Source organism: Hyperolius riggenbachi, chromosome 1 (assembly GCF_040937935.1).
Source record: "Hyperolius riggenbachi isolate aHypRig1 chromosome 1, aHypRig1.pri, whole genome shotgun sequence".
NCBI lineage: Eukaryota > Metazoa > Chordata > Amphibia > Anura > Hyperoliidae > Hyperolius > Hyperolius riggenbachi.
Window position 1 is genome coordinate 604850629 of NC_090646.1, and position 27039 is coordinate 604877667.

Consider the following 27039-nt stretch of genomic DNA (forward strand, 5'->3'; position numbering starts at 1 on the left):
AGAGCCATACCTACACAGTCTATTCTATGGAGCTGAACTCCCCATCAGACAGAAATCTTTGCAAGATGCTGCACACAAAGATGCTGTAGACAGTGGCGTAGCATTCGCTATAGCCACCATAGCGTTGCTACGGGGCCCCTAGCCACAGGGGGCCCGTGCGAGTCGGGGGACTTTTTTTTTTTTTTAAATTATGATGCGTTTACTGGGGAAACGCTGTCTCTCATTATGTGCATTTACTTCATATTTTTTTTATGTAACTACATTAGCTAGTATAACTACATTAGTTAGCCCCACCCACATGACATCATGGCCACGAACATGTTGCCCCCTAACCATTTTTGACTGCCCCCTCATATGTGCCAGTCTAGAACCGACCCTGTACCCTGGCTACCTGTTCTGGGGACATCTCTACCTCTGGCTACCTGTTCTGGGGACATCTCTACCCCTGGCTACCTGTTCTGGGGACATCTCTACCCCTGGCCACCTGTTCTGGGGACATCTCTACCCCTGGCCACCTGTTCTGGGGACATCTCTACCCCTGGCCACCTATTCTGGGGACACCTATAGACCTGGCTACTTATACTGTACTTAGAGGGTTGTGGGACTGTTGGGGTGGAGGGTCCTAGAGGAATGTTTGGGTGGGAGGTCCGTGGGGTTGGAAGGTTGTGGGGGGGGGGGGGGGGGGGGGCATTAAATTTTTTTTGCTATGGGGCCCAGTCATTTCTTGCTACGCCCCTGGCTGATGACATGCAAAAGATCAGTATCTGCAAAAGATCTGTTCCTGCAAAAGATCCGTTCCTGCAAAATGCATTCATAGTCTGAGATCTGCAGATCATCATACACACCTTGTTTAACAGACATTCATCTGCAGATCAGATCCACCAGGATGGATTTTCAGATCTGCAGATGATTGTCTGATCTGCAGATGAATGTCAGTTAAACAAGGTGTGTATGATGATCTGCAGATCTCATAGACTATGAATGCAATTTGCAGGAATGGATCTTTGGCAGGAACAGATCTTTTGCAGATACTGATCTTTTGTGTCTGTACAGCATCTGTGTGTGCAGCATCTTGCAAAGATTTTTATCTGATGGGGAGTTCAGCTCCATAGAATAGACTATGTGGGTATAGCTCTCATACTACATGGAAGGGGGTAAAATTGGTCTGTGATCTTTCATTTTCAAAAGACTATGGTCTGATATGTGTATGTGGCCTTGTAGTTCCACCACAGCTGGAGTGCCAAGGTGAGCCATCACTGTTATAGACCATTGGTCCTCAAACTAAGGCACCCACCACACAAAATATATTACTTATATATGCGGTCAGCTACATCTTTAATTATTGGGGGTCCGCCTAAAAAATAGCAGTGCTGGCACCACCCATCCACATGGAAGCCAGAAAGCAGTAATTCACTGGTTTCCAATCAAATTCCACATCAATTGAGCTGGAGGTTGTCACCTGGGTATGCTTCACTGCCTGGCCTGCTAAAGCTACGTACACACATGCGACAACGATCGTTCGTTGTCAACGACGAACGAGCTTTTAATTGATGAAAGAAATACCTAAGTAAAGTTAGTTTTAAAAGGTGTCTAACGATCAGATCGTTAGAACGAACGTTAGATCTCGTAAAAGCAACTATTGCACCTGCGCATAAAAATGAAAAGTTTCATGGAGAAATAGTGAAATGCGCATGTCAAGCCTAGTACGAACGACCGTTTCCAACGATGTACTACTCTTGCAAACGATCGTCGTTGGAAAAAATCCGCCAAGCTAGATCGTTCGTTTTTAACGATCTAGCTCGTCCGTCGTTAGACTTAATAGTCGTTGGCTGCTTTTTTTTTAAACGATCGCCATTTGAAACGATCGGGGAACGATCGTTTCAAACGACTATAGTCGCATGTGTGTACGCACCTTAAGACTTCTACATCATTTTATGTATACTCCGGTCCCTCAGCAGTCTGAAGTATGTTGACCCGGCCCTCGACCCAAAATGTTTGGGGACCCTTGTTATAGACGATGAATGCATTTTGCAGGAACTGATCTTTTGCAGATACTGTTCTGTTGCATGTGTACAGAATCTTGCAAAGATTTCTGTCTGATGGGGAGTTCAGCTCAATAGAATAGATTGTGTAGATATGGCTCTCATACTACATGTAATGGGGTAAAATGGGTCTGTGATCTTTCATTAATCTTTCAAGTGTGTATGTAGCATTAGCATAACCTTTATGATTTATAAAGACACACCCTGAAAAGAAATTATTCAAAAATGCAGGCCAGCCTCCCTTCATTTTACTCTGGAAGAAGACGACTGGGCGTATAAGACGACCCCGCAACTTTTCCTGTTAAAATATAGTTTGGGATATATACTCGCCGTATAAGACTACCCTCTTCCAACTCAGACCAAATAAAAATTTAAAAAAATCATATGCTTGTGCTATGTATTAACAGATACTGGTGCTGTGGTACCCAGTATATAACAGTATACAGGTGATTAACTGGTTGGATTGGTCAACCAGGGCCGGCCCGCTCATGAGGCGGAGTGAAACTTTTGCCTCAGGCAGCAAAATTCCAGGGGCGGCACCCGCCCGTCCGTGGGTGCGGGGAGCCGGCCGCCGAGCTGGAGGGGTAGCTGGCAGGACGGGGGTATTGGGCCTAGCGGCGGGGAGGGGGGTCGGACCCCCCCCCCCCCTCCCTCGCCTGGGTCCCCCGTGCTCCGCTCCCCTCCAGCCTTAAATACAAGCAGCTGCTATGTGTAAGAGGCACGGGCGGGTAGGACTCACCTCTTCCTCGTTCCAAGCGTGCGCTCCACTGACGTCACTTCCTGCAACGCTGCAGGAAGTGACGTCAGTGGAGCGCACGCTTGGAACGAGGAAGAGGTGAGTCCTCCCCGCCCGTGCCTCTTACACATAGCGGCTGCTTGTATTTAAGGCTGGAGGGTAGCGCAGTTCGGGGGACCCAGGCGAGGGGGGGGGGTACGACCCCCTCCCCACCGCTAGGCCCAATACCCCCGTCCTGCCAGCTACCCCTCCAGCTCGGCGGCCCCCCAGAGTGCGCCCCCCACCGGGGGGGGGAGGGGGGGCGGTGGCGGCGGAAATTTTTTTTTTGCCTCAGGCGGCAAATAGTCTAGGGCCGGCCCTGTGGTCAACTATCCCTCTCCATAAGCGGATTGGTCAGCTCTACCTTTATTAAAGTGGATTGGTCAGCTCTACCTTTATTAAAGTGGATTGGTCAGCTCTCCCTGTTTATCAGAGCAGTATGGAAGAATAGATTGCGCTGTGCCCATAAAACACGCCTCTTTCACCTGTCTCTCCCGCCTTTGTATCTTATTTACCTCCTTCTCTGCCACTCAGATCTCACACATGTGTGCCTGCGCCACTTCACTACAGTCCTCAGCAGCGAGATCTGATGCGTGAAGAGGCGTGTTGTATTGGCACAGTGCGATCTCTTTCTTTCATACTCTGTGCGACCGCCGAATCTCCAGCATCCGGTAATTAATCATCAGCATGTCGTGTATGCACATCGCGTATCTCCCAGCATATAAGACACCCGGCGTATAAGACCACCCCCGACTTTTCAGAAGATTTTCAAGGGTTAAATTGTAGTCTTATACGCCAGAATATACTGTACTTCTTATTTGTATGTGTTTACATGAATTTAAAATTTTACGATTTTTGCAATAGTGGTCCTTTCAGCTTCTTCTGGCATGATACAGAACTGGATCAGTGCAGTTCTGATCAAATTCTGTATCACTAGTAGACCTAAGCCCGTTTAACAGCGGGCCGTAGTTCTCTCCCACCACCGGCACCACCGCATGTCATTGCGCACGCACCTGCCGCGCGCGCACCCGTCCGCCGCTGTCCACCCGCACTTCCTGGCCCTGTCGTCCTTCTGTACCAACTCCTACACATGTGCAGTACCCAAAACACACGAGACACAGGGACAGAAGGATGACGCAGGGACAGTTAGGGTTTTATTACACAGGATGCCTGAAGAAAAAACTTGGTTTCGAAAGCTTGCAAAGAAATCTTGTACAGTAAAGGTAGCCACTAACGGTCCAATTTCTAGCGAAAAATCGTTTGAGCGATCAGAAATTCTGATCGGAAGTGAAATTGTTCACTACACTATCAACTAACCAATCTTTGCTTTCTATCTATCACAACCAACAAGAAAATCCAAATTTTGGTTCAACGAAAATCCATTCGGATGACTGTTTTTATAATCGTTCATATTCCATTTTGCCCATCAACTGAGCTTATTTACAACCAATCCGATCAGAATTTCTGATCGCTCAAACAATTTTTCGCTAGAAATTGGACCGTTAGTGGCCACCTTTAGTTATTAAAGGTATCACCTAATCAACTGTTATGTCTTCAGATTCTCTCCATGACTAACACTGGACCACGGGAAACTGGCCTTTCTCAGGTCTGACCCTGTATAATCTAAACAGAGTTAAATACCCACAGCAGCACAGCTACTCCGGTTTGTGATTGACTGGATTGCACCGCTACCAAGGGATGGCAACGGGGTACTTCTCCAGTGCGAGTCAAGATGGATCAAATGGTTCACTTGTGTTTCTCCACTGGGTCTTCATGAGAATTTGAGGCTCAGTTATCTTGTTTGAGATATATATATATATATTTGTATAAGTACTTATCCTTTTAACACCGCAAGTTACAGGAAAACTGAAGCGAGAGTTATATGGATGCGGACATATTTATTTCCTTTTAAGCAATTCCAGTTACCTGGCTCTCCTGCTGATCCTCTGCCTCTAATACATTTAGCCATAGACCCTGAACAAGCATGCAGCAGATCAGGTGTTTCTGACATTATTGTCAGATCTGACAAGATTAGATGCGTGTTTATCTCTGGTGGTATTCAGACATTCCTCCTCCTCCTCCTCCTCCTGATTCATTTGGTTAAAGCTATGGATAACATATAGTAACATATGGCTGTGAAAGTTGGACTATAAATAAGGACATGTGTAGAAAAATTGATGCTGTTGAACTGTGGGTTTGGAGAAAGCAACTTCGAATTCCCAGGACTGCTAAAAGATCTAACCAGTCAATACTTAAAGCGGTATCATCACCATAAAAATCTAATTTCAACAGCAACTGGTCGGAGTGTATTAAGTGATAAAGATGCTAAGCCTGCATTCAAAACTTTCAAAACTTTTTCTGCTGTTATGATTTGGAGTTATCACATACTTAATGAACATCGGCCCTTTAGTAGTCGTTGCCAAAGAATTGCATGCTGGGGGTTCTTTTTATCTATAATCTATTCCTCCTCTTCCCTTTATTTCCCTGCCAGCTGCTTATCTGAAACCTAATCCCCTACTCACTTGTGTTTACAAGCAAGGCTGAGGTGACTCAGCGATTGGAGGAGACAAGAAAAAAGTAAAGGGCAGAAATGACATCATGAGTTAGCATTAACTGTGGGCAAAAGACATGGCCCCCACCAGGAACAGAATTCTCGTCATTTACTATATTACATTCACTGAAATCAAAATGTGGACAGTATAATACATGTGTTATGTAAGTAGATCAAGTATTTATCTACTTATATATGTGTTTTTTCCCCTGGCATAGTATGGCTGATCCTACTGCTTTAAAAAAATAAAGCCAGAGTGTTTACTTGAAGGGTTAATACTACTATTGACCTCCCTATCGATAATGGCGAGCCTGACTCGTCCAGCTAAAACTTGCTGAAAGCGGCATTGACGAGTCAGGCCCGTCCATGCCTCCAGGGAGATTTGTAGCTGTTCTTCTGCGCTGACTCTTTTTTTTTTTTTTTTTTTTGCTTCTGTCGGCTTCCTTGGGACTGATTGATGCCTGTCAGCATACTGTGGGTAGCGAACTGAACTACCTACAGTGTGCCAACCCACATCCATCAGTCCCAGGGAAGCCGACATGGAGTCGGCAGAGCAGAGCAGTGCAACAAAATGTCCCCCCTCCCTTCCTTCCTCCTCTCTAATCCCCCCTCCCTTCCGATCCCCCCCCTCCCTTTTGTACGATCCCCCCCTCCCTCCTCTCCCTCCATCCACTCCGATCCCCCCTACCTCCCTGGCAATCCCCCACAGCACATTTAGATGAGGTTGTGTAGTACTGCTCACCGGGGCTCTCTCCCCAGCGATGACCGGGCACTCTTCTCCCACATAAAGCTCCGGACTACTGATTACAGTACAGGAACGCGGCTTGATGACGTACTGTAAACAGTAGCCTGGAGCTGTACGGGGAGGAGAGTGCGCCGTCATCGTTGGAGAGAGAGCCTTGGTGAGTAGTATTACGCCCGCTCATCTAACAGCACTGGGGGGGATCGCCAGGGAGGGAGGGGGGATCAGATTGAGAGGAGGGAGAGGAGATCGGCTTACCCATACTGGGAACACATACATGCCTTACCTATACTGTGGCACCTGTAGCTGGCTTGTCTATACTATGGCACCTATAGCTACCTTATCTATACTGGAGACCTGGCTTACCTATACTATGGTGTCTATAGCTAGCTTACCTGCACATAGGCGCAGGACGCTATTGCGGACGCTGTTGCCGTCAACTTACAAGTCGGCGGTAACAAAAGTAGCTGGCGGCGGGAGAACGGAAGATCGTTGAGGACCAGCGTGGGACATGACGGCTACAAGGGGCTGGCAGAAGCCACAGGTAATTGAAACTCTTTGTTTTAGGGCAATCTTCAGTTCCACTTTAAGGTTCCCTGTAAAGCATTGTCCAAGAGCACAGGTTATGACAAGCACGCATTATGGGGGTGGGCAAAATAATGCAGGTCAAGTGCATACATCGAGTTTTGCTATACCATGAGGAAATGAAGAATCAGAGTACAGCCGACCTCTGCCACAGGATAAAACCCTTTCCTCCGTTCAGTAACAGTCTGCTGATATTTTTTCGCTTCTCCAAGGTTATCACACTAATAAAATACAACATGTCCCTTTCTGAAGCACTTGATCTTCTATTCTCGGTTGATATTTATCACTGAAAGGCTTTTGCCGTCAAGGTTAACAGTTTTTGTCTTGTGAATTTTATTTCAAGGTCTGACTTTCTTAAAAGAGAATTTGTTTTATGGGAACCTTCTTTTGTTAGAGCAAACTGTAAAACGCTATAAGTGTAACACAAAAATATAGAGTGTGCTGATCTTAATCTGGCCAGGCTAAAATCTATTAACCCATTTCAATAGAACCTTATGGGAAAGGACATGGGATGCGAATTGCGGCGTGTGGAAACACAGAAGTTTTAGTTTCATTTGTCTTGTAGCATTATCAGTCGCTGTGTTGCAATTTGCTGAGCCTCTGCACTCTGCTTTCCAGGTTTCTAGCTTGTTCTTTTATCTCTGAATGCTGGAGATAGAGCTTGAACACACTTTTGTGTGCAAGCTACAAAGATAGATTAGTCTGAAAAATTGCAGACTCTCGAAAATATCTATTTGTGTTTATGACTTGAGCTGAAGATATAAGAAAAATTGATAGTTACCCGCTGCTTCCTCCAGCAGCATAAACATGTTTTAGGTCCTTGCCCCCCTTCTGCAGCCTGCCGTTCAGCCTGCGATCAGCTCTGGTAACTTTCTCAGTCACGTTCATTTTGGGTCTTCTGCGCTTGCGCGGACCTCCTGTGCACGCGCAGTAGACCAGGACTGACACAACTAAGCCAGTTACCGGGGCTGATCGTAGCTGAGCGGCAGTCCGCGGGAGGAGGGCGAGGGACTCACACGTTTATGCTGCTGGAGGAAGCAGCGGTTACGTATCAGTTTTTATTATATCTTCAGCTTTGGTTTACTTTAAAAATGCTAATTGCCAGTATATAATGGTGCAGGAATTCACCTTCCTCGGCTCTCAGATCGATCGAAATGGGGATTGTAGTCATGAAATAAAATGTCGAATTACCCTCAGCAGAAACACGATGGTAAGCATGAACCAAGTATGGAAAAGCAAAGACATTAGCATTACGACCAAATGTAGACTGGTTCATGCCATTGTTTTCCCCACAATTGTATGACTGCAAAAGTTGGACCCTAAGAGAAGCAGATAGAAGACAGATCGACTCCTTCGAGTTGTGGTGCTGGCAACGGTTTCCACTCCATGGAAAGCATGGACGAACAAAGAAGTATTGGAACGTATAAGACCAGACATGTCACTGAAAGGCAAGATCACCAGACTAAGACTCCCATATTTTGGCCACGTGATGTGATCAAATTCCTTATGCTGGGAATACACGATGCGATCTGGCGGCTCAAATATCCGCCGGAGCGACTCCTGCCGCGTCCCTGCTCGTCCCCGCGGCCGTCCGGATCGATTTCTGCGCTCGTCCCCGCTGGCGCTTCCTTATCTTCCGCTTCGATTCCCCACTATTGTCCGCCCGCGGGTATCGAGCGGGGAATCGATCCGGCGGGCAATCGGACCTGTCGGATATTATCAATCGAGCCATCAGCGGCTCGATTGATAATAAATAAATGAGCCGTGTAAGGCCACCAGAGAACACGACTTGACACCATCAAAGCTGACACAGGATTGAGTTTAAGGCAACTGGCAGAAATGGTACAAGATCGGACAGCATGGAGAGAGCTAACCCATAGAATCACCAAGAGTCGGATATGACTGAATGGATAACATCATCATCAATGCTGATCTTCTTTTCATTGTTTATAAAGCTACATATACACTTGATTCCTTTGTAGATTTGGAGCCGTTACTGTACAGCTTCTGCTCCCAGTCGTATATCTTGCACTGCTCGATGAAGAGGAGAAAATGTGTCACCAAACCGCAGTCATTTTCTTTGATGTTTCTGCGGGAAACAAAAGAGACTGGGGATATAGAGATCTGCCTAGGCAGAGTACTATGGGAGACCAGCAATGTCAGGGAACACAAGTGTAAAGTTTAGATTTCTGGCCAGAATAATTAGGAAATCTTGTTGGCAGAGGAGAATCTAAAATGCATATGTAGCATTAGACAAATGTATGCAATAAAGATGCAATCATTGAAGCGTGACTTGACTCAGAATGCCAGATCTGTATACTGTTCTGAATCAGTGACTAAGGCCCACTTATAGTCATTTCAACTGTACTTTTGTATCGCAAAAAAGCACTATGCCAATGAAAGTGTATGCAGGTGAAACCAAATCACAATTGCGAGGCCTGCAGCATTTTTTTTAAGCATTTGTGATTCAATTGCTGTACAAAAGCAATTTTACTACCTAAACCAAAATAAATATATTAAATACAAAATGGAAAGCTTTACAAATCACTAGCACTAAAATAAAATGGCATCTAAAAGTGCTTGAAATCACTGTATAAAAAGCCGCTGGAGCGATTGTGACAGCAATTAGCAATCTGTGGTGTGCCCTTTGCCTAAGGGTCGGTTCACACTGAAATAGACCTTTCGGAGCGGCTAGTGTACCTGGTGCACTCCACCCATTCTAGTAGCAGTAACAAAGCATACCATATCTTCTGATATGCCAACCCATCCAGTACCCGCTTATAGTCATGCAGGTTGCTATGTACATTCCTGTATATAGGTATATGGACTATGTGAATGGGTCCACAGGAAAGCATAAGTCCATTCTACATGTCCATTGGTCGGCTGCCATCAGAAATTGTTCAGCACAAGTTTGGCAATAAAGACTGCAGTGTTTACATCTATCTCTCTACAAGTACTCTGAGCCGCCATATTGTATTTGGGCAGCAAGACTTTCTGCTCAACCATGCAGGAAGATAACTACATGAGATTACATACAAAACCATGGAAAAGTACATGCCATCCAAGTCATACTTACACATTTTAGATGTCGCTTTTATGTGAAGAGATGAAAGGTTAAAATATGTGTGTCCGCTCAGGAATCTCCTCTGCCATGGCAGAGCAGCTAATTTGTAAACACGGGATGTTAACAATATGTCTGCTTCCATGAAAGCAGGAAGTAGACAGACACTGCAGATTTTTTTTTTGCCAGATTCGTATCAGCTGTAAGAAAGAAGTGTTGTTCTTTAAAGAGTAACTGTCGGGCATAAAATCAAAAATCAATTCTTTATTTTTCTCTGGTAAACTAGTAATAAGGATGCTAACCAGGCAATCCAAACGTTAAAGTTACTATTACTTTTCTTGTTGATAAATTATCATTCCCCAGTTTACATGACTCTTATTTGGTACACAGAAAATTTGGTACACAAAAGAGAAGTTGCAGGGCATGCTGGGTTGTCTTTTTTTGCTTCTCTACTTCCCCTCAGACTTAACTAATGCAGCCTGATTGGCTGAAGCCTCTTTCCCTCCTGTTTTCCCCTCCCACACCTCTGTTCCTCTCTGATTGGCCAAAATTTCTCAGGCTGAAACAATGCACTTTCTATAGTGAAGGGCGGGCAAATCAGGCAGAGGAGACTAAAAGGGCGGATATTACATCATAACTGGCTTCAAAATAGTTACAGTAAATATGGAAACTGTCTAGAATAGGATTCTCTACTTTTCCTTTATAAAATTCACAGGAATCATAATGTGGACAGTACAATACATATGTTATATAAGTAGAGAAAGTATTTATCTACTTATATTTTTTTTCTGAGATAGTGTGGCTGACAGCTCCTCTTTAAAGGTTATTATGCTGTTGCTTACCTTTTATAGCAGAGAGAAAGTTCCGAGTTCAGGTCCGCTTTAAAGTTATTCATTTGAAATTCAGTCTGTTTTTTGGGTGTTTGTTAACACTAGGTGAATGCTGACTCTCTTTTCTTTTGTTCTCTAGCTCTTAGATTTCCTGGACCAGCATCCATTTTCTTTTATTCCTTTAATCCAGAAAGCGTTGGAGTTTGCCGTTAGCTATGTCTTCACAGAGGCCGGAGACGGAATCGTGTTTGAACGTTTCATAGTCCACTGCATGAGACTCATTAAGATGATTGTGAAAAATGATTCCTATAAGCCATCAAAAAACTTTGAAGGTACGTGATTTTACTTCTATTAAAGCTGAACTGTAATGTACGGTACTTTTGAATCCAGCGAGGAAAGACTAGAACAGGGATGTCCCACTTTTTCTGTATCATTTCTTCAGGATTGAATGTGCATATAAACTATAAATCAGATTTTATATATATAAATCATATATTAATAATAATAATACATCAGTTTATACATAATATGAGCTTATGTTCAGTAAAATCTGTATGACAGAGTCACGTACTGTATATGAGAGAGTGATATGCAAATGAATATCTTGCTGGGATTGCGAGGAGGAAGTTCCTCAGTATTCGTGGTAGGTCCTGCCTTTTAGTTTTTCTGTTATGTTGGGTACACACGATACGTTTTTCCGCTCGATAAATAGATCTGATAGACAATTCTCGACATGTCCGATATTCCTTCCGATCAATTCTGCGCTCGATTTCTCATAGAAGTGAATGGAAAAAGAAAAATGAGCAGAAGATAGGAGAATCGAGTGCAGAATCGAGTGCAGAATCAAGGGGAAAACACGATCCGGTGAAAAATCGAGTGGAAAAACATATCATGTGCACCCAGCATTAGTCCTCAAACAAGATGGATGTCCTCACTAGCCAATACATATGATCAACGAGAAGCAAATAATTCCAACCTGAAAATTTTAAGGAGACCTAAAGTGACAGTAAGGTCCTTAGTTTAACATACCTATAGTTTCTTCCAGCCCCCCCTATATTCGCCCTGGTCCTTCGCTGTCTTTCCACTATTCTTCCTAGGGCTGAGCGCACATCAATCACAGAGCGCTCAGTCCATGTGCAATTGCAGTTTTTTCGAACTGTGCAGAACACGATCGAAGAGCACGGGGCCCGGTATGCAGCTTTTCGGAACTGACAGCGGCTGAAGGGACAGGAGGGACGAGGAATGTCTACAGGGGGCTGAAGGAAGCCCTAGGCAAGTTAAACTGGGGATCTTACAGTCACTTAAGGTTCCCTGGCCACTACAACTCCAGGCTCACTGCGGTCACGTGACTGCCTGGAGCTCTAGTGGACAGTTAAAAAGCTATAAATGTCAGTAGAGGAAGCAAGCCGGAGCAAGGACTGGTACACAAGCACTTGTCGGCAACTGCAAATTGGCACTCTGCATGAGGTGACAGCGGCACATGGGAGGTTTGGCTAAACGGTGGGCCTTAGCTCTTGGCTTATTTTTAGACCAAGATTGGTGGGTCAAGGTATACTCTGATGAAAACTGAAGGTAGGTAAAGTCAGGAAGATCAGTCACTGGGTGTCTTCTCTGTTTGAGCCTTTGATGGTCATTCTTATACAATCCTAGTGTTGCTTCATGAAGTAGCCATTTAAAGGGACCATGAAGTGAGAGGGATATGAAGGCTGCCATATTTTTTCCCTTTGAAACTTTACCAATCGCCTGGCATCCTGCTGCTCTAATACTTTTAGCCATAGAGCCTGAACAAGCATGAAGACCAGAAGTTTCTGAAAAAAAATCTGACAAAATTGGCTGCATATTTGTTTCAGCTGTGGGAGTAGAGGCCTGCGCGGGTTCACTTTTTCATACCCGACCCGGACCCGCTACCCGCACCCGACCCGCGACCCGCTTTCTGGTGAATTTGATATCCGCAACCCAACCCGAACCCGCAGAAATGCTACCCGACCCGCGACCCGCAGGCCCGCTACCCGACCTGCTACCCGCGACCTGCTTTTTTACATTTTCTTAAAGTGCAACTTTAAAGTAACATTGGGGAGCTGTAGAGTTAATAAAACCTATTTTTATACACAAACCAAAGCTAAAGAAGGTTTTTAGCTTGCTTTCGCTACCCGCGACCCGCACCCGCAGACCGCTACCCGCAACCCTACCCGCAACCCTACCCGCACCCGCAAGTCGCTACCCGCACCCGCAGACCGCTACCCGCAACCCTACCCGCACCCGCAAGTCGCTACCCGCACCCGACCCGCAGCTTAAATCAATTCGGGTACCCGAACCCGACCCGCATTTCGGGTTACCCGCGGGTACCCGACCCGCTGCAGGTCTCTAGGAGACACTACTAATGCTGGATTGTCTGGCAACTGGTATTGTTTAAAAGGACGCCAATATGGCAGCATCCATATCTCTCTCACTTCAGGTTTCCTTTAAATATGGAGATGGAGACACTAGCATCCTTCTGATCTCTGTGTGTTGTCAGTGGAGCTCCCAGTACAGGCCAGATGGAACTTACTGGAAGGGCATATTCAGAGTAGAGCGGAAATGCCTGGCTACCTTTAGGCACTGGTTTTATGACTGGCCAACAATGCTTTATTATTATTATTATTATTATTATTTATTTTTATTGGCTCTCTTTTATTTTTCAGACAGCAAACCAGAAACGATCAATGCTCACCAAATCAAAATTACTTTCTTCACGTACCCCACCCTGACGGAGATATGCCGCAGGCTCGTCACACATTACTTTGTCCTCAGTGAGGAAGAGAGAGCCATGTGGGAGGAGGATCCAGAAGGATTTGGTAAGAGCATCGCAGTTACCGTTTACTACTCTATCTTCAAGGATCAATTATTTTATAGCGGGTTTGTCAGCCACAAAAAAACAAATTCCATTTACCCACTGCTTTGTGTTTATTATGCAGTCTGGAACCTGACCCCGCATTGCAAGCATTCCAATCTAATCATAAATGTTTCTGCTGTAATAAATATCTCAGTCAGCCTGACTCTAGTACATTGCCTGCACATCACTGATTGGCTGAGGGCAGTTCAGTGTGAAGCTGCTGAAAATATGATCTATGCTGTGCTCACATGTATTTACAAAGTAAGCTAGATATGACCGTGCAGTTTCTGGAAGAAAAAAAATGAATGGAGCAAATGACAGCAGTCAGAAGTAGTAAAAATGGAAAATGCCAGAGACAGTTTTCTCTTTATTTACTGTATAAAATTCACTGAAATCAAAACGAGGACAGTACAATACATGTGTTATGTAAGTAGAGCAAGTATTTACTTCTGTATGTGTTTTTCTTTTTCCTGGGATATTAGGACTGTCCCTGCTGCTTTAATAGCCAAGTTCATTCACAGTTATTTGAAAAAACAATAAGTACCACAAACCAAGCCTATAACTTTCTATAGGTAGCATTGGAGAGATACTGCCTTATCCACTGACCCCTGTGTCTCCTTCCCCATTTTTTAACCCTACTACCCTCTAGAGTGTAAGCTCTCAAGGGCAGGACCTGCTCCTATTGTTCCTTACTTTGCTGCAATTTGCCATATATTTAGTGATAACTTAATCCACACATTAAAGGGAATCTGAATGAAAATAAATTTATGATATGATGATTTGTATGTGTAGCACAGCTAAGAAATAGAATATAAGTAGCACAGATACGAGTCTCATTGTTTCCAGTACAGGAAGAGTTAAAGGGACTCCGAGCTCTGCCTAAAATAAAAATGTTCACTTACCCGGGGCTTTCTGCAGCCCAGTGCTGGTCGGGACGTCCCACGCCGGCCTCCTGGCTCTTCTCCCCACGGCTGTCCGGTGGCTCCCCGGGCGACACTGGCCGAGTGTCGGGGCTCCTTCTTCCGCAAACCTCAACAATGACGTCGCACGCCAGCCGCCTCGCGTCATCACGGAGGCCGGCGTGACAGTACGGCGCATGCGCGATTTAATCGCGCATGCGTCGTATTGTCACGCCGGCCGCCATGATGACGCGAGGAGGCCGGCGTGCGGCGTCATTGATGAGGTTTGCGGAAGAAGGAGCCCCGACACTCGGCCAGTGTCGCCCGGGGAGCCGCCGGACAGCCCTATATGGACAGCTGTGGGGAGAAGAGCCAGGAGGCCGGCGTAGGACGTCCCGACCAGCACTGGGCTGCAGAAAGCCCCGGGTAAGTGAACATTTTTATTTTAGGCAGAGCTCGGAGTCCCTTTAAGAAATGTCACTTGTTATCTATGCAAAAGAGCTTCTCTAGGCTCTCCGACCCAACTTGGGCCGTCTACAGTGCTGTTTTCTGAAGCACTTATCTCAGCCTGGTGCTCACTGTTTCTTGTTTGTTTAAAGTTTTATTGCAGAGCTAATGACGCTTTAAACTTTCCTGATCTTTTTCATAGTTTAAAATACAGAGTATAGTGTGTAAACTGCAAATATTAGAGAATGATGCAATGTTATAGAAAAAAAACAAAAAACTTTATAACTGAAAAAAAAAATATAGGACCCTTTTCTTTGCTACTAATGTTCTATTAATTATTTTTCTTCTTCTTCAGTGTTACTTTAACTATGCATGTATTTGTACTTGTATTGCTGGATGTCATGATTGTACAGTGTCTTGAACTTTGCATGTATACGGTAGTATCCCTTTAGTAAACTCCAAGGGACTGTGATAAATATTTGTTGGTTGCTATGGGCAACAACACTACACCTTTGTTTGGCACCATATCACAGAAAGTGTGATAACTTGACACTCGCAACAGCACAGGAGGTAGAACTGCTCTGAAACTGCAAAGTTTCAGGAGTTTATTCGGAAAACAGATATACAGATGTGTTCAGCAATCTTATCTCTTCGCTACCTCAGCAAAGCAATCGGTCTGTCTTAAGCGTTGCGGCTCTTGGTCCATCCCTTGTGAATAGACCAGGCTTTCCTTTATGGTACATCTATGCTAGTTGCACTTAGCGTATATACAGCATACAGGAAAATGACTAGAATTAAAGTGAAAGTAGAAGTGAAGTCTGAAGCTAGAAGGTAGAAACTGGAAGTGGGCTCTGGAGCCCGTGTTGGCTATTTTATACTAGCCACTAAAGAGTTAAATGTGACATCACCCAGCATGGATCAATAACCCATCGCCTGCTATAAGCTGACAATAACACGTGATAGCATGACAAGCACAGTGTTTACTGCACATGCACTGGAAAATTCAATTTTCCAATGACCTGTTCCCTTATTCTTAGGACAACATTGTTTTCTGTTCCCTGGCTATTGTTTACCTTTAGGAAATATGAAAACACTCGATGTTTACCGCACAAGGACTGGAAGTCTGTACATCGAGCTTGATATCTATTCTGCGGCCTTGTGGAGTAACAGCACAATGTTTTACTGAACATGGTGCTTCCAGAAATGCCTCTATTTCTTTCCAAGAGAAATTCTCCTTAAAGAGACACTCTGCAGAGCAAGTCCTTTCCTAAAACCAGTTAGGTAAAGTAACTGAGGCCTCTGAATTCAAGCATATCATACTTAATTCTAACAGGGACCAGGAAAAGTAGTTTACTGCATTAGAGGTTTACTATATCAGTATTCGCCATACATTGTATATTTATACGGACGCAGTTGCTGGGACCTAAGCAGTTTATTACATCCAGAGGTTTACTATATCAGAGTTTACTATAACGAGATTCTACTGTATACGTTCCCCAATATTTTGTTTTGCACTATGTAGAGTGCTATGGAAAATGTTGGCACTATATCAATAATAATAATACCACCCTCATGGATAGACCCCATCCATCAGATTTGATTACATCCATAGACTGACATATCTGTAGCAGACTAGGCTGCCCACATGTGAGTAGTAGGATGAATAGGGCAGCTTTACAGTACAGCGAGCAGTGGTGATGCAGCTTAGTTAGCCCTGCGTTCATTAATCACAGATGCCACCCAGTTACAGCAGGGTATGATTGCTGTACATGGTCAGGCTCCACACTGTGCGCAGAGCTCTACTGTATATCTGCATTCCACAGCTCTCCCCGGAGAAATGACTCTGAACATTTCACTATCATGTTTCCTGACCAAGAGTTAATTGCTTTTAGTGTGTGTGATAAATTGCGTGCGACTGTTTCTCATGGGCCTGTCTTCCTGTGTGCTGATTCTGATCGAAGTGGCTCCACTGTGTACTTATTCAGCACTGTACCCAGTGCAATTTCCAATAACCTTCACTACTTCAAGCTTTATGTTTAACCCTTTCTCTGGTTGGTTACTTACTCTTTGTATTGGGCACAGTCAAATTTTTTTCCTGTTCTTTATGATAAAACATCTGCTATTAATCATTGCCATCTGCTGCTATGAGGTCACAATAAATCAAACCTAAAGTGAAAATAAACTTACAAGATAGATAAATGTATCTATAAAAGCTATATAGATCGAACTTTACTTGTCCTTGATTTGTATTTTGATTTAAAATGGAACTTTTGGAATAAAAAGTTGTTTTTCACTTACCTGAAGCTTCTTCCAGTGTATGTGGTCGTTCCCTGTCCTTCTGGTTCGTACCGCTGTGTTGCTGTCACCCCATGTGTTTTCCTGGCCATGTGCTCCTCCTCAATCACAATCCCATGGCTGGAAGCGTTACACACCTGCGCAGTTTATAAAACTGCAATGGCACAGAATGCTCCCGGGTACGGCAGCGCAATCAAGGAGGCGTGCAGCCGGGGCCAGGGCCAGGGCCATGCATGCACAGTAGTAGTCCCTGACTGTGATAGAATCGTGCGGATTGGCAGGACAGGGAGGGACAAGATAGACTGTGGGGGAACTAACAAGGAAGGATCTACAAGCCAGACAAGGTGGATGAAAAAAGCTGGTATTCTTTATTTGAAATTTCACATGACAAAGTGCAATAAAACCACAGGATCAACTGACGCGTATCGGGCCTGCAATCTGCCCTTAGTCATAGTTAACTATGACTAAGGGCAGATTGTAGGCCCGATACGCATCAGTTGATCCTGTGGTTTTATTTTAAATTAACTTTTCTTTTCACTTCGGGCCCATTTCCACTATCGTGAATTCGCATGCGTTTTTTGCATGCAAATTCGCATAGCAATACAAGTGAATGGGACTGTTTCCACTTGTCAGGATTCCTTTGCGTTTTTCTGTGCAGAAAAAATTCGCATGACAGAGCCTTTAGAATTCGTATATCGCATACCGCTATGCAAATCGCATACAATGTATTTAATAGGAAATTCACATGAGGTTTGGGTATGCGAATTTTCATGCGAATTCGCATAGAAACAATGGAAAAGTACACCAGCACTGCCATGGTTAAATTCGCATACACGGTCATCCATGCAAATTCGCATGAAAATTTTCATGAATATTCGCATAGTCCCGCATGCGAAATTCGCATCCGCATGCGAATTTTTACCGCGGCGATTCGCACCGCACAAGTGGAAATGCAGCCTCAAAGAAAAAAATACCAGGGGCTTCCTCTAGCCCCTGGAAGCCTATGTGTCCCCCACAGCATCTCCGTTCCAAGCTGGTCTCCCTAGGTCCCCTCTGTAGCAGCGGCTGACACAGCCAGGTCGGCGGTCGCGTTCCTGTGACTGAGAACATTCTCTGCATAGAGAAGAGAGGGATGGGGACCACTAGACACCAGGGAAATGCATAAGAGTGGGAGGTGGCCACTAGACATAGAGGTTGGCCTGTGACTTGGTCCCAGTTTTTAATTTTGGCCCTCTTAGTATTTGGATGTGACACTCCTGATCTGCGTCATATTTGTGTCAGTTTCCTCCGTAAACTGGAAAGTTTATTGGTTCCCCTCAAATTTGTCCTTGGGCTACACTCAGAATGTTTTCTTCAGCTGAAAGGATCTTTCCGGATGGTTTTGGACGGAAACCTGAAGCACTTACAGGTGTTCCTCAAAGTCGCAGTCCTGCCATGTAGCTATCTGCTTGGACAAACCACTACTGTAGTTTAAGCGGGAACTTTAAAGGATTCTAGCGCCAAAAAGATAGTGAGAAATAGGGGAGCAGGCATGTACGGTGAGCTGTCCTGATGCCCACCACTCCCCCATTTTCCTCCAGCCCCATTCCCTTTTCCTGCTAAATGGCTGCCGGCAATCTCTTCCAGGTTGTCAGAGTCGGGCATCAGTGTGCAGGGGCTGGTCTGGCTGTGCGCGACTGCAGACAGGAGCACGCTGCGCATGCACATGCAGTAATTGTGAAGTCATGCGCATAGCACTTCCTGCTGTGGTCACGCGCTGTTGGATGCAAGCAGCCTGGCCAGTGCATGTGCACGGGGGGCATTTAGCAGGCAAAGGAAGGGAATGGAGGAGAACGGGAACGGTTGCGTATCAGGACAGCTCACTGTACAAGCTTATTCCCCTACGTTTCTCATTTTCTTTTTTTCGTTTCTGGTATCCTTTAAAGCAAGTTCAGCCAGCTTGGTGCCACTTGAGTTCTCCTCCCTCCTCTTTCCATAAAGCCGAATAGAATTGAGTTGCATGTCTGTCCAACCCTTTTCCAAAAGTGATCATGAATGATCGTTTCAAGCAACACACATTTGAAGTTGCCGTATAGCCCCTACACTGTGCTGTAGACATTAGACTGGGATGGGATTAAGATTGTGAGCCACTCTGAAGAACAGTCAGGGACATGAACCGTTCAACAAACTCTACAAAGCACTGCAGAACATGTCAGCACTATATTAGTGTGGAATAAAAAAAAATCCTTGCTCTATCGAAACACCAAAAAATGTTGAGTTTAGTTACACTTGAAAGTGGACCTGAACTCTTGCTCAGGAGAGAAGGAAAACAGAGAAATGCACACTGTATGTATTTGGAGAGCTTAGCCTGTCTAATTCCCCCTCATCTGTGACTAATCACAAGTCATAATTTAATCCCTCAGCTATGTCAGCTGACTGCCATGGCAGAGCAGCTCATTTGTAAACACAGGATGTTAACAATATGTCTGCTTCCATGTAAGTAGGAAGTCAGTAAACTTCGGATTTATTGCAGGATTTGTATCAGCTGGAAAGGCCTGTCTCCACTCGTCAGTTTTTCTGTGCATTTTCTCCACAGGAAAACTGCAGCCAATGTTAATCAATGGGCTAGTTCAAACCTGAATGCATTTTTTCACATGCAGAAAAACAATTGACAGCAATGGAAAACTGTCAGACAACTTGTGCTGAAGAACTGAGTGGAGACAGGCACTTATAAAGAACGTTTTTCTTTAAAGGTTATTATGCTGTTGCGTATCTTTTAGAGCAGAGAGGAAGTTCTGAGTTCAGGTCCACTTTAAATGATTCAGGCTGCTATCAGTAACCAGAGGTACAGACTAACCTGCAAGCTCATGGTGACCCAGAACTCATTGGAGTGTGTGAGGGGCTACAATGGTCCAAAAGGCCCCGTTACTAACATGCTATGGAAAACAAACGTTTGCTTTCTTAAAGAGAGTCAGAGATGAGTCTCACTACAGTTTTTTTTACTTGCCCGGGGCTTCCTCCTGCCCCATAAGCATGGTTGTGTTTCTGTCCGTCCTACGATCTCCCATTCAGCCGCGGTGAGCCCCGGTCAGCGGCGGACCCTCTGTGCTTGCGCAGAAGGTCCGCGCATGCACAGAAAGGCCCCGGCTGACGTCACTTAGTCAGACTAAGTCCGGCTGAGCCGCTTACCGGGGGTTGACTGCGGGAGAATGGCGACGCTGAGGAGGACGACGAGGGACGCATCCGTGCTTATGGGGCTGGAGGAAGCCCCGGGTAAGTAAAAAACTGCAGTGAGACTCATCTCTGAGTCTCTTTAAAATAGAAAGTATTTGCGATAATTCAGGTTGGAGTGAGCTTCGGGATGTCTCCCAGTGTAACACTGCTGAATATGCAAATCAACCATTGTTGTCCCTAGAAGCTAAACACGCCTCCAGAACTGCTGGAATGCAATGATGTGTCAGCTTGTTAATTTGTACAGAGCCACAATAATCCAACATGCATACAGATTGTTTCGGATTGATTGATCCTCATCAGTGCATGGCATGGATTAATCATCAGTAACCCAAACTGAAGTGCTGTATTTGGACGTCCTGACCCTTTAGCAGCGTGACATGAGTGGAAGTCAGTCTGCGGTGGTGAGAATGATTAATGGCTCTGCTTTTGTTTTGTAGCCGTGGAGGAGAGCGGTGGAGACTCCTGGAAATACAGTCTGAGGGTACGTTCTCTACATTATTCAGCTCTGGCCTTTCTTTGAATTCCTGAAATCGGTATCATTGGCGCTCATGCGTTTAAACAGGAAAATGTTACAGAGTTACATGGTTTAGTTCCTAGGGGTCTTTTCTGCAGAATGTCATCTCTCTTAATCCCCCATCTGTTCCCCTATAAACTGACCTTTTCACTAGACTTTCTTTAATTTCTTATGTGGATTTTTCATCTCCTGTATGGCATTTCTTTGTTGTAACGTCCGTAAGCCTTTCACATATGAACTATTTTTGTAGGACAGAGAATAGTAAAGGACATTATCAGTGGCGTAACTACAATTCATGGGGCCCCCCAGCAAATCTTTGATGAGGCCCCCATAGTGTTCACACCCCTTCCCTCCCTTCCTTTGCCTCCCCTTGGGGCCCATCTCACAAGGGTCATATGATAAGTGTGGCCAGCATGATCTTCACACCCATAACAAGTGTAGCCACCAAAACACCAGATCTGAAGCACAGTCCCCTGTACCAGAGGGAGGTAAGGTTAGTGTTGGCCCTCTGGGCTCCCCTGATTGCAGGTGCTACTCCCCTCTAGTTACACCCCTGGACATTATAGTCATTCACATCTATAAATTTAGTGTCAGCTTATATGTGAGGCAAGTGAAGCAAAATTCCCAAACATTGGCATCTGCATTTAGAAATGAGACCGTATATAGATATAAAAGCAGTCCCCAGGCTATGAACATCCAACCTACGGGCATCTTGTAGTTGTGAACCAGAACTGGCTGGACTACAGACTCGGGTGGAGACCTGCTCTTGTGCTGTCACCCATAGTATCTGCGGGTGGAAGGTGACGTCAGTGAAGAGGAAAGCTGACACTGCCAAACGAAGTTGATGGAAGCTACTTCACTGGTAAGTATTTTTACTGTAAAGCGAGCAAATAATCGACAGCATAAAAGGAGGGGGGGGGGTCTATAGGAGGCACAGAGAAGGCAGGTGGCAAATAAAAGAGGAACAGGAGGCACTAAGGTTACAGAGAAGTCACATGAGGCAATGTGAGGGCACAGAGGCAGTAAAAGGAGCACAAAAGGCACAGGAAGCACAGAGGGAGCAAAACTGGAGAACAGACAGCACGAAGGAGGTCACACGTAATTAGTGGTCTCAGTAATAGGAAAATGCACCTATTTCAAATTACCATATTTTTTGGCCTATAAGACCCTCCAGACTATAAGACGCGCCTAGATTTAGAGGGCAAAGATCAAACAAAAAAATATATACTAAACCTGGTGCATCTATAGGTCAGGGGAGTCTTGCAGACCTTTTCCCCCCAAGCTGCCTCTAAGCTACACTGTCCTGCTTCACTTCACTAAACCATGCTGCCCCCACCAGTTACACTAGATTACACTGACCCATGCTGCACCCCCCCACCCCCCACCACCTTTTCCTCAGCTACATTACACTACACTACGCTACAACTGCAGGGAAACTAAACTGCTGGGAAACTAACCTGCAGGGAAACTACACTACAACTGCAGGGAAACTAAACAGCAGGAAACTACACTACAACTGCAGGGAAACTAAACAGCAGGGAACTACACTACAACTGCAGGAAAGTAAACTACAACTGCAGGAAAGTAAACTACAACTGCAGGGAAACTAAACAGAAGGAAACTACACTACAACTGCAGGGAAACTACACTACAACTGCAGGGAAACTAAACAGCAGGAAACTACACTACAACTGCAGGGAAACTAAACAGGAGAGAACTACATTACAACTGCAGGGAACCTAAACTGCAGGGAACTACACTACAAATGCAGGGAAACTAAACTGCAGGGAACTACAGTACAACTGCATGGAACTGCACTACAACTGCAGGGAAACTAAGCTGCAGGTAACTACACTACAACTGCAGGTAAACTAAATGCTGTCACTTAGCATGTTCCATTCTGGGAGCAGTAAGAGCGGCAATGTCCCCGGGCGATGCTCTGGTACCCCACTCCCCCGGTACACAGCGGTTGCAGTCTGTTAATATCACTCACTCTGGTGTACTGGGGACGGGACTCTTCTCTCCATACTCCAGCAGACATGGTTTCATACTGTAGCGAAGGGGCCTTGCTTGTCATCAAGCAAGGGATACCACAAAAATCATGTGGCATCGCTATGCATATGAGCCTGTCTGGACACTGACCCAGTGCCATATGCATTGCAACACCCGTGTCAAACCGGCCTCAATAATCAGTTCTTGGGGGTGTTAAAAATGTTGATTATTATGAAATGCTTGGAACACTTCCACACAGCTCCTCTTATCAACAGATGATTATAGTAAACAGCTTGCTTAGAATTGTTTGAACAAATAAAACCTTTAGCGGTAACCGGTAACCTGTATGTAACCACTAGAAAAAAAATTACTTTATCATCTTTTGGCAACTGGCCTCAAGCTTTCCCATCATCAGCAGCACTGCTGGCTGAAAGGCGTGTGATAGCAACGCATGCTGCTACCGTTTGAAAGAAATCCACTATCAAGACTGTAAAAATTACCAGTCTGCAAGCATTGGAGACAAAAGCATGTGTTGCCTTTATCAGCCTGCAAGTCTCAGGTCTTACCCTGTAGTATATCTCTTTTTGAGATAATTGCGCCTTGTGTGAATTGTAGGCTGAGCTAAGCATTTTATAAAATGCAGTTTAGACCAAAAATGGGATTTGTAACTGCTCCATTTAAACGTACCGAGCTAAGTGGAATTGGGATAAGATATAAGGGAGCACAACCTGCTTTACTTTGCAATTTCTTAAAGTGAAGATAAAGTGATGAGATAAAAAATTATATTTATCCTTCTGCTCCTAAAAATGACTTGTTTTAAGTATCACAGGGTTTTCTTTTATAATTAAACATTTACAAATTATGTTGTATTTTTTATTGCCTCTAATCAGTGGCAGCCTATTAAGTGTCCCAGAGGTTTACTATATTCCCAACAAGGTACAGACAAGATAGAAGCTGTCACATGCATGCCTAGAAATTAATTCTTTCAGGCAGCAAAATAAAACAAGTAAAACGGCCTGGTTATCAACTACACAATGACCGCGTCACGCCGAGGGGCGTGACCGCAGCGACAGCCTCAGGACCGCCTAACGCCGATTGGCGTCAGGTCCTGGAGCTGCAGTTTCCCTGCCGGTTCACGGAGCGGAGCTCCGTGATTAGTCTGCTAGCTGCCCTTCGTGGCTAGCAGGCTGATGGTAAATAAAAGGGGAAAGAAATAGCCTTTGTTTACATCCGAACAGCGCTGCGGTCTCCGGCAGTGCTGTACAAGATCAGCAATCCCCGGCTTCTGATTGGCTCTGGATCGCCGCGCTCTCATAGGCTGATGCCTATGAGAGGGGTTCCATACAGAACACGGAGGGGTTAAAGAGACTCTGAAGCGAGAATAAATCTCGCTTCAGAGCTCATAGTTAGCAGGGGCATGTGTGCCTCTGCTAAAACGCCGCTATCCCGCGGCTAAACAGGGGTCCCTGCACCCCCAAACCCACCCCCGCAAGACTTGGTCGTCAACTCGGTCGTGAATTTTTTCTTCCTGGAGGCAGGGCTAATGGCTGCAGCCCTGCCTCTAGTCGCGTCTATTAGACGCGCATCGCCGCCTCTCCCCCGCCCCTCTCAGTGAAGGAAGACTGAGAGGGGCAGGGGAGAGGCGGAGGTACGCGTCTGATAGACGCGCGGGAGGCAGGGCTGCGGCGGTTAGCCCTGCTCCAATGCGTAAGCACTCCCCGGCTTTGGGGGTGAAGGGATCCCCGTTAAGCCGTGGGATAGCGGCGTTTTAGCAGGGGCACGCATGCCCCTGCTATCTATGAGGTCTGAAGCGAGATATATTCTCGCTTCAGACTCTCTTTAAGGGGAGGGAGAAGAGAGGGAGAAACAGCCTCTTACAGGCTGAATTAAAAAAACAAAAACTGCCACAGTGATCGGACACCCCCGGCGACATGTCCCCTTAGAGACAAAACAAGGAGGTGAGTCCGATCGCTGGGCTCCATAGCTGGGCTGTGCAGCTAAAAAGAGCCTGACAGTTGGGGGGGGGGGGGGGAGGTTAAGCCTGGGGACCTTACGTGGTTAATATGTTTTGCACTGTACATAAATCTGTTTATCTTATCTTATCATGTCACATATCGCCTTCTGTACACTTTACGTCATCCTTTCAGAGTTCTGTATTTTTTTTTTCAACAATGATTTATTACAACATATATAAAAAAGCAGTACAGTAGTGCCAATAGGAAAAAAGCCAATGAAGACAAACTGGCAAATATAGATAACATAAGAACAATGCAATTCATGGTCAGCACAGTAGAGCAGAAGAACAGAGTTCTGTATTTTGAAGAAATGGCTACACATGTTGCTTACTGTAACTGAACTGTATTTCATGTTCCTTTGACAGCCATGTTCTGAAGTGTTGTTCATGGACATCTTTCATGAGTACAGCCAGACTCTGACACCTGTGCTGTTGGAGATGGTGCACTCACTCCAAGGTAAGAATCCCTCCCCTGATGTGATATCATGGCTCATACCAGTCACTGCTCAAATTCCTTTCATTGCCTCTAAGGACCCATCCACACTTGAGCGTTTTGCCAGCGATTTCGGCAAAACGCTTAAACGCTAGCACATTTCAAAGCGCTAGGGTAATAAAAGTCTATGGGCCCGTTGTCATTAGGGTGATTTGCGCTAATTGCCGCAAAACCGGTAAACGCAAATGCGTAGCCTGCGCTATTTTCAGGGGATTTCTCAGCGATCACGTTTTATTGCTATAGAAGCGCAAAATGCGATTGATGAAAAATCACCAGGTGTGAATGGTGATTTTTTTTTTGGGCGTTAATCGACAAAAAACGCCAGAGCAAAACGCTAGCAAAATCGCTAGCGTTTTGCGATCAGCAAGTGTGAATGGGCCCTAAATCATTATTTGCCTAGCTTTCACTTGCTCTTGAGTTGTATTTATAGGACATACATGTCAAACTACAGCTCACAGGCCAAATCTGGCCCACAGAGCCATCCAATTGGGCCCTCGCATGGCTTTTCCACTTTGCATTAAGGTTTGGCCCTTTTTAGACCACCAGGGAAGCTATGTTGGAGGTAAAGCCCAGCTCACCATGAGAGGCTACTAGACACCAAGGCACTGTATAGGTGATGGAGGGGGCCCACTAGACACAAGGGAACTCTACAGGAGCGGGAGAGCCATTAGACACCAGGGAACTTTATAAGGGATGGAGGTGGCCACTCAACATTAAAGTTGGCCTGTGACTTGGACTCAGTGTTCAGTTTTGGCCCACTTTGAGTTTGCCACCCCTGCCCTAGGACATATTGAACCTGATTCACTAAAGCAACCCAATCAGGTATATAAACCCTGGTTAGTCTGTAACCAACCATCAAAGTAGTAAATGAGTAGGTGGCGCAGCACTGGTTTATGATTTCATCAAGTATATTGGAGTTGCTAATCACACTACATGTTTTGGACTAATGTCCTTGCTGGTAATTTAAAGCGGAATATAACCCAGCATTTCATCTTTGCTCTAAAACATTATTTACAGCATATTATATGCAACCAGCATTTTTTTTTTTTTTACTAGACCAGCATTCGAAGGGTTACACACAGAGCTTGAAAGTTCAGTGCAGTGAAATGTGAACCCATCTCAACTGTAGATAATGTTATCTTGTGTTTACTTAAATGTATCAAGTGAGGAATGTGACACATTCTCCGACTATGGAGAAGCAGCTCCACACAGACAGAGAGTCAAAGCATGTCTGCCTTCAATACATAATGAATAAAACCAAAATGCAAAGTCAGCTCACAAAGCAAAACACTGTACATTTGGGAACCTATAACTTCTAAATGAATAATAATACTTATGCACAAATGCAAATACAATAACCGTATGGCATATAAAAAGTAGAAAAACATGTTTTTATTGAATATTATATCGGGGTTTTAAACCGCTTTAAAGTGAACCTTAAGCCTACAAAAAAATGAGTTTTACTGACCTGGGGCTTCCCTCAGCCCCCTGCAGCTGATCGGTGCCCTCACCGTGTCCCTCCGATCCTCCTGTCCTCGCCGGCGGCTACTTCCGGTCGGTCATTTTTTTTTGGGGGGGGGGGGGGAACTTAAGTGCCTCTTTAATAGGCACTTTAATGGCAAGTTGTGAAAATATCACCTAGGAGAAATTTGCAAAGAAGAAAAAAACATGCACAGGATGCTGAGTATATTGCTAAGGGAAGTGCACCAGCCAG

The 27039-nt window shown here is 45.0% G+C and overlaps 1 protein-coding gene across 2 annotated transcripts in view; it reads left to right on the forward strand.

Moving 5' to 3' along the window:
• IPO11 (importin 11) overlaps positions 1-27039 on the forward strand; it is a 604534-nt gene that overhangs the window by 145518 nt on the left and 431977 nt on the right. For both annotated transcript variants that reach the window (XM_068249679.1, XM_068249671.1), the window contains exons 10-13: positions 10726-10918; positions 13268-13420; positions 20750-20793; positions 25199-25289. In XM_068249679.1, the coding sequence (XP_068105780.1) occupies positions 10726-10918; positions 13268-13420; positions 20750-20793; positions 25199-25289 (481 nt within the window). The remainder of the gene's footprint in view (positions 1-10725; positions 10919-13267; positions 13421-20749; positions 20794-25198; positions 25290-27039) is intronic.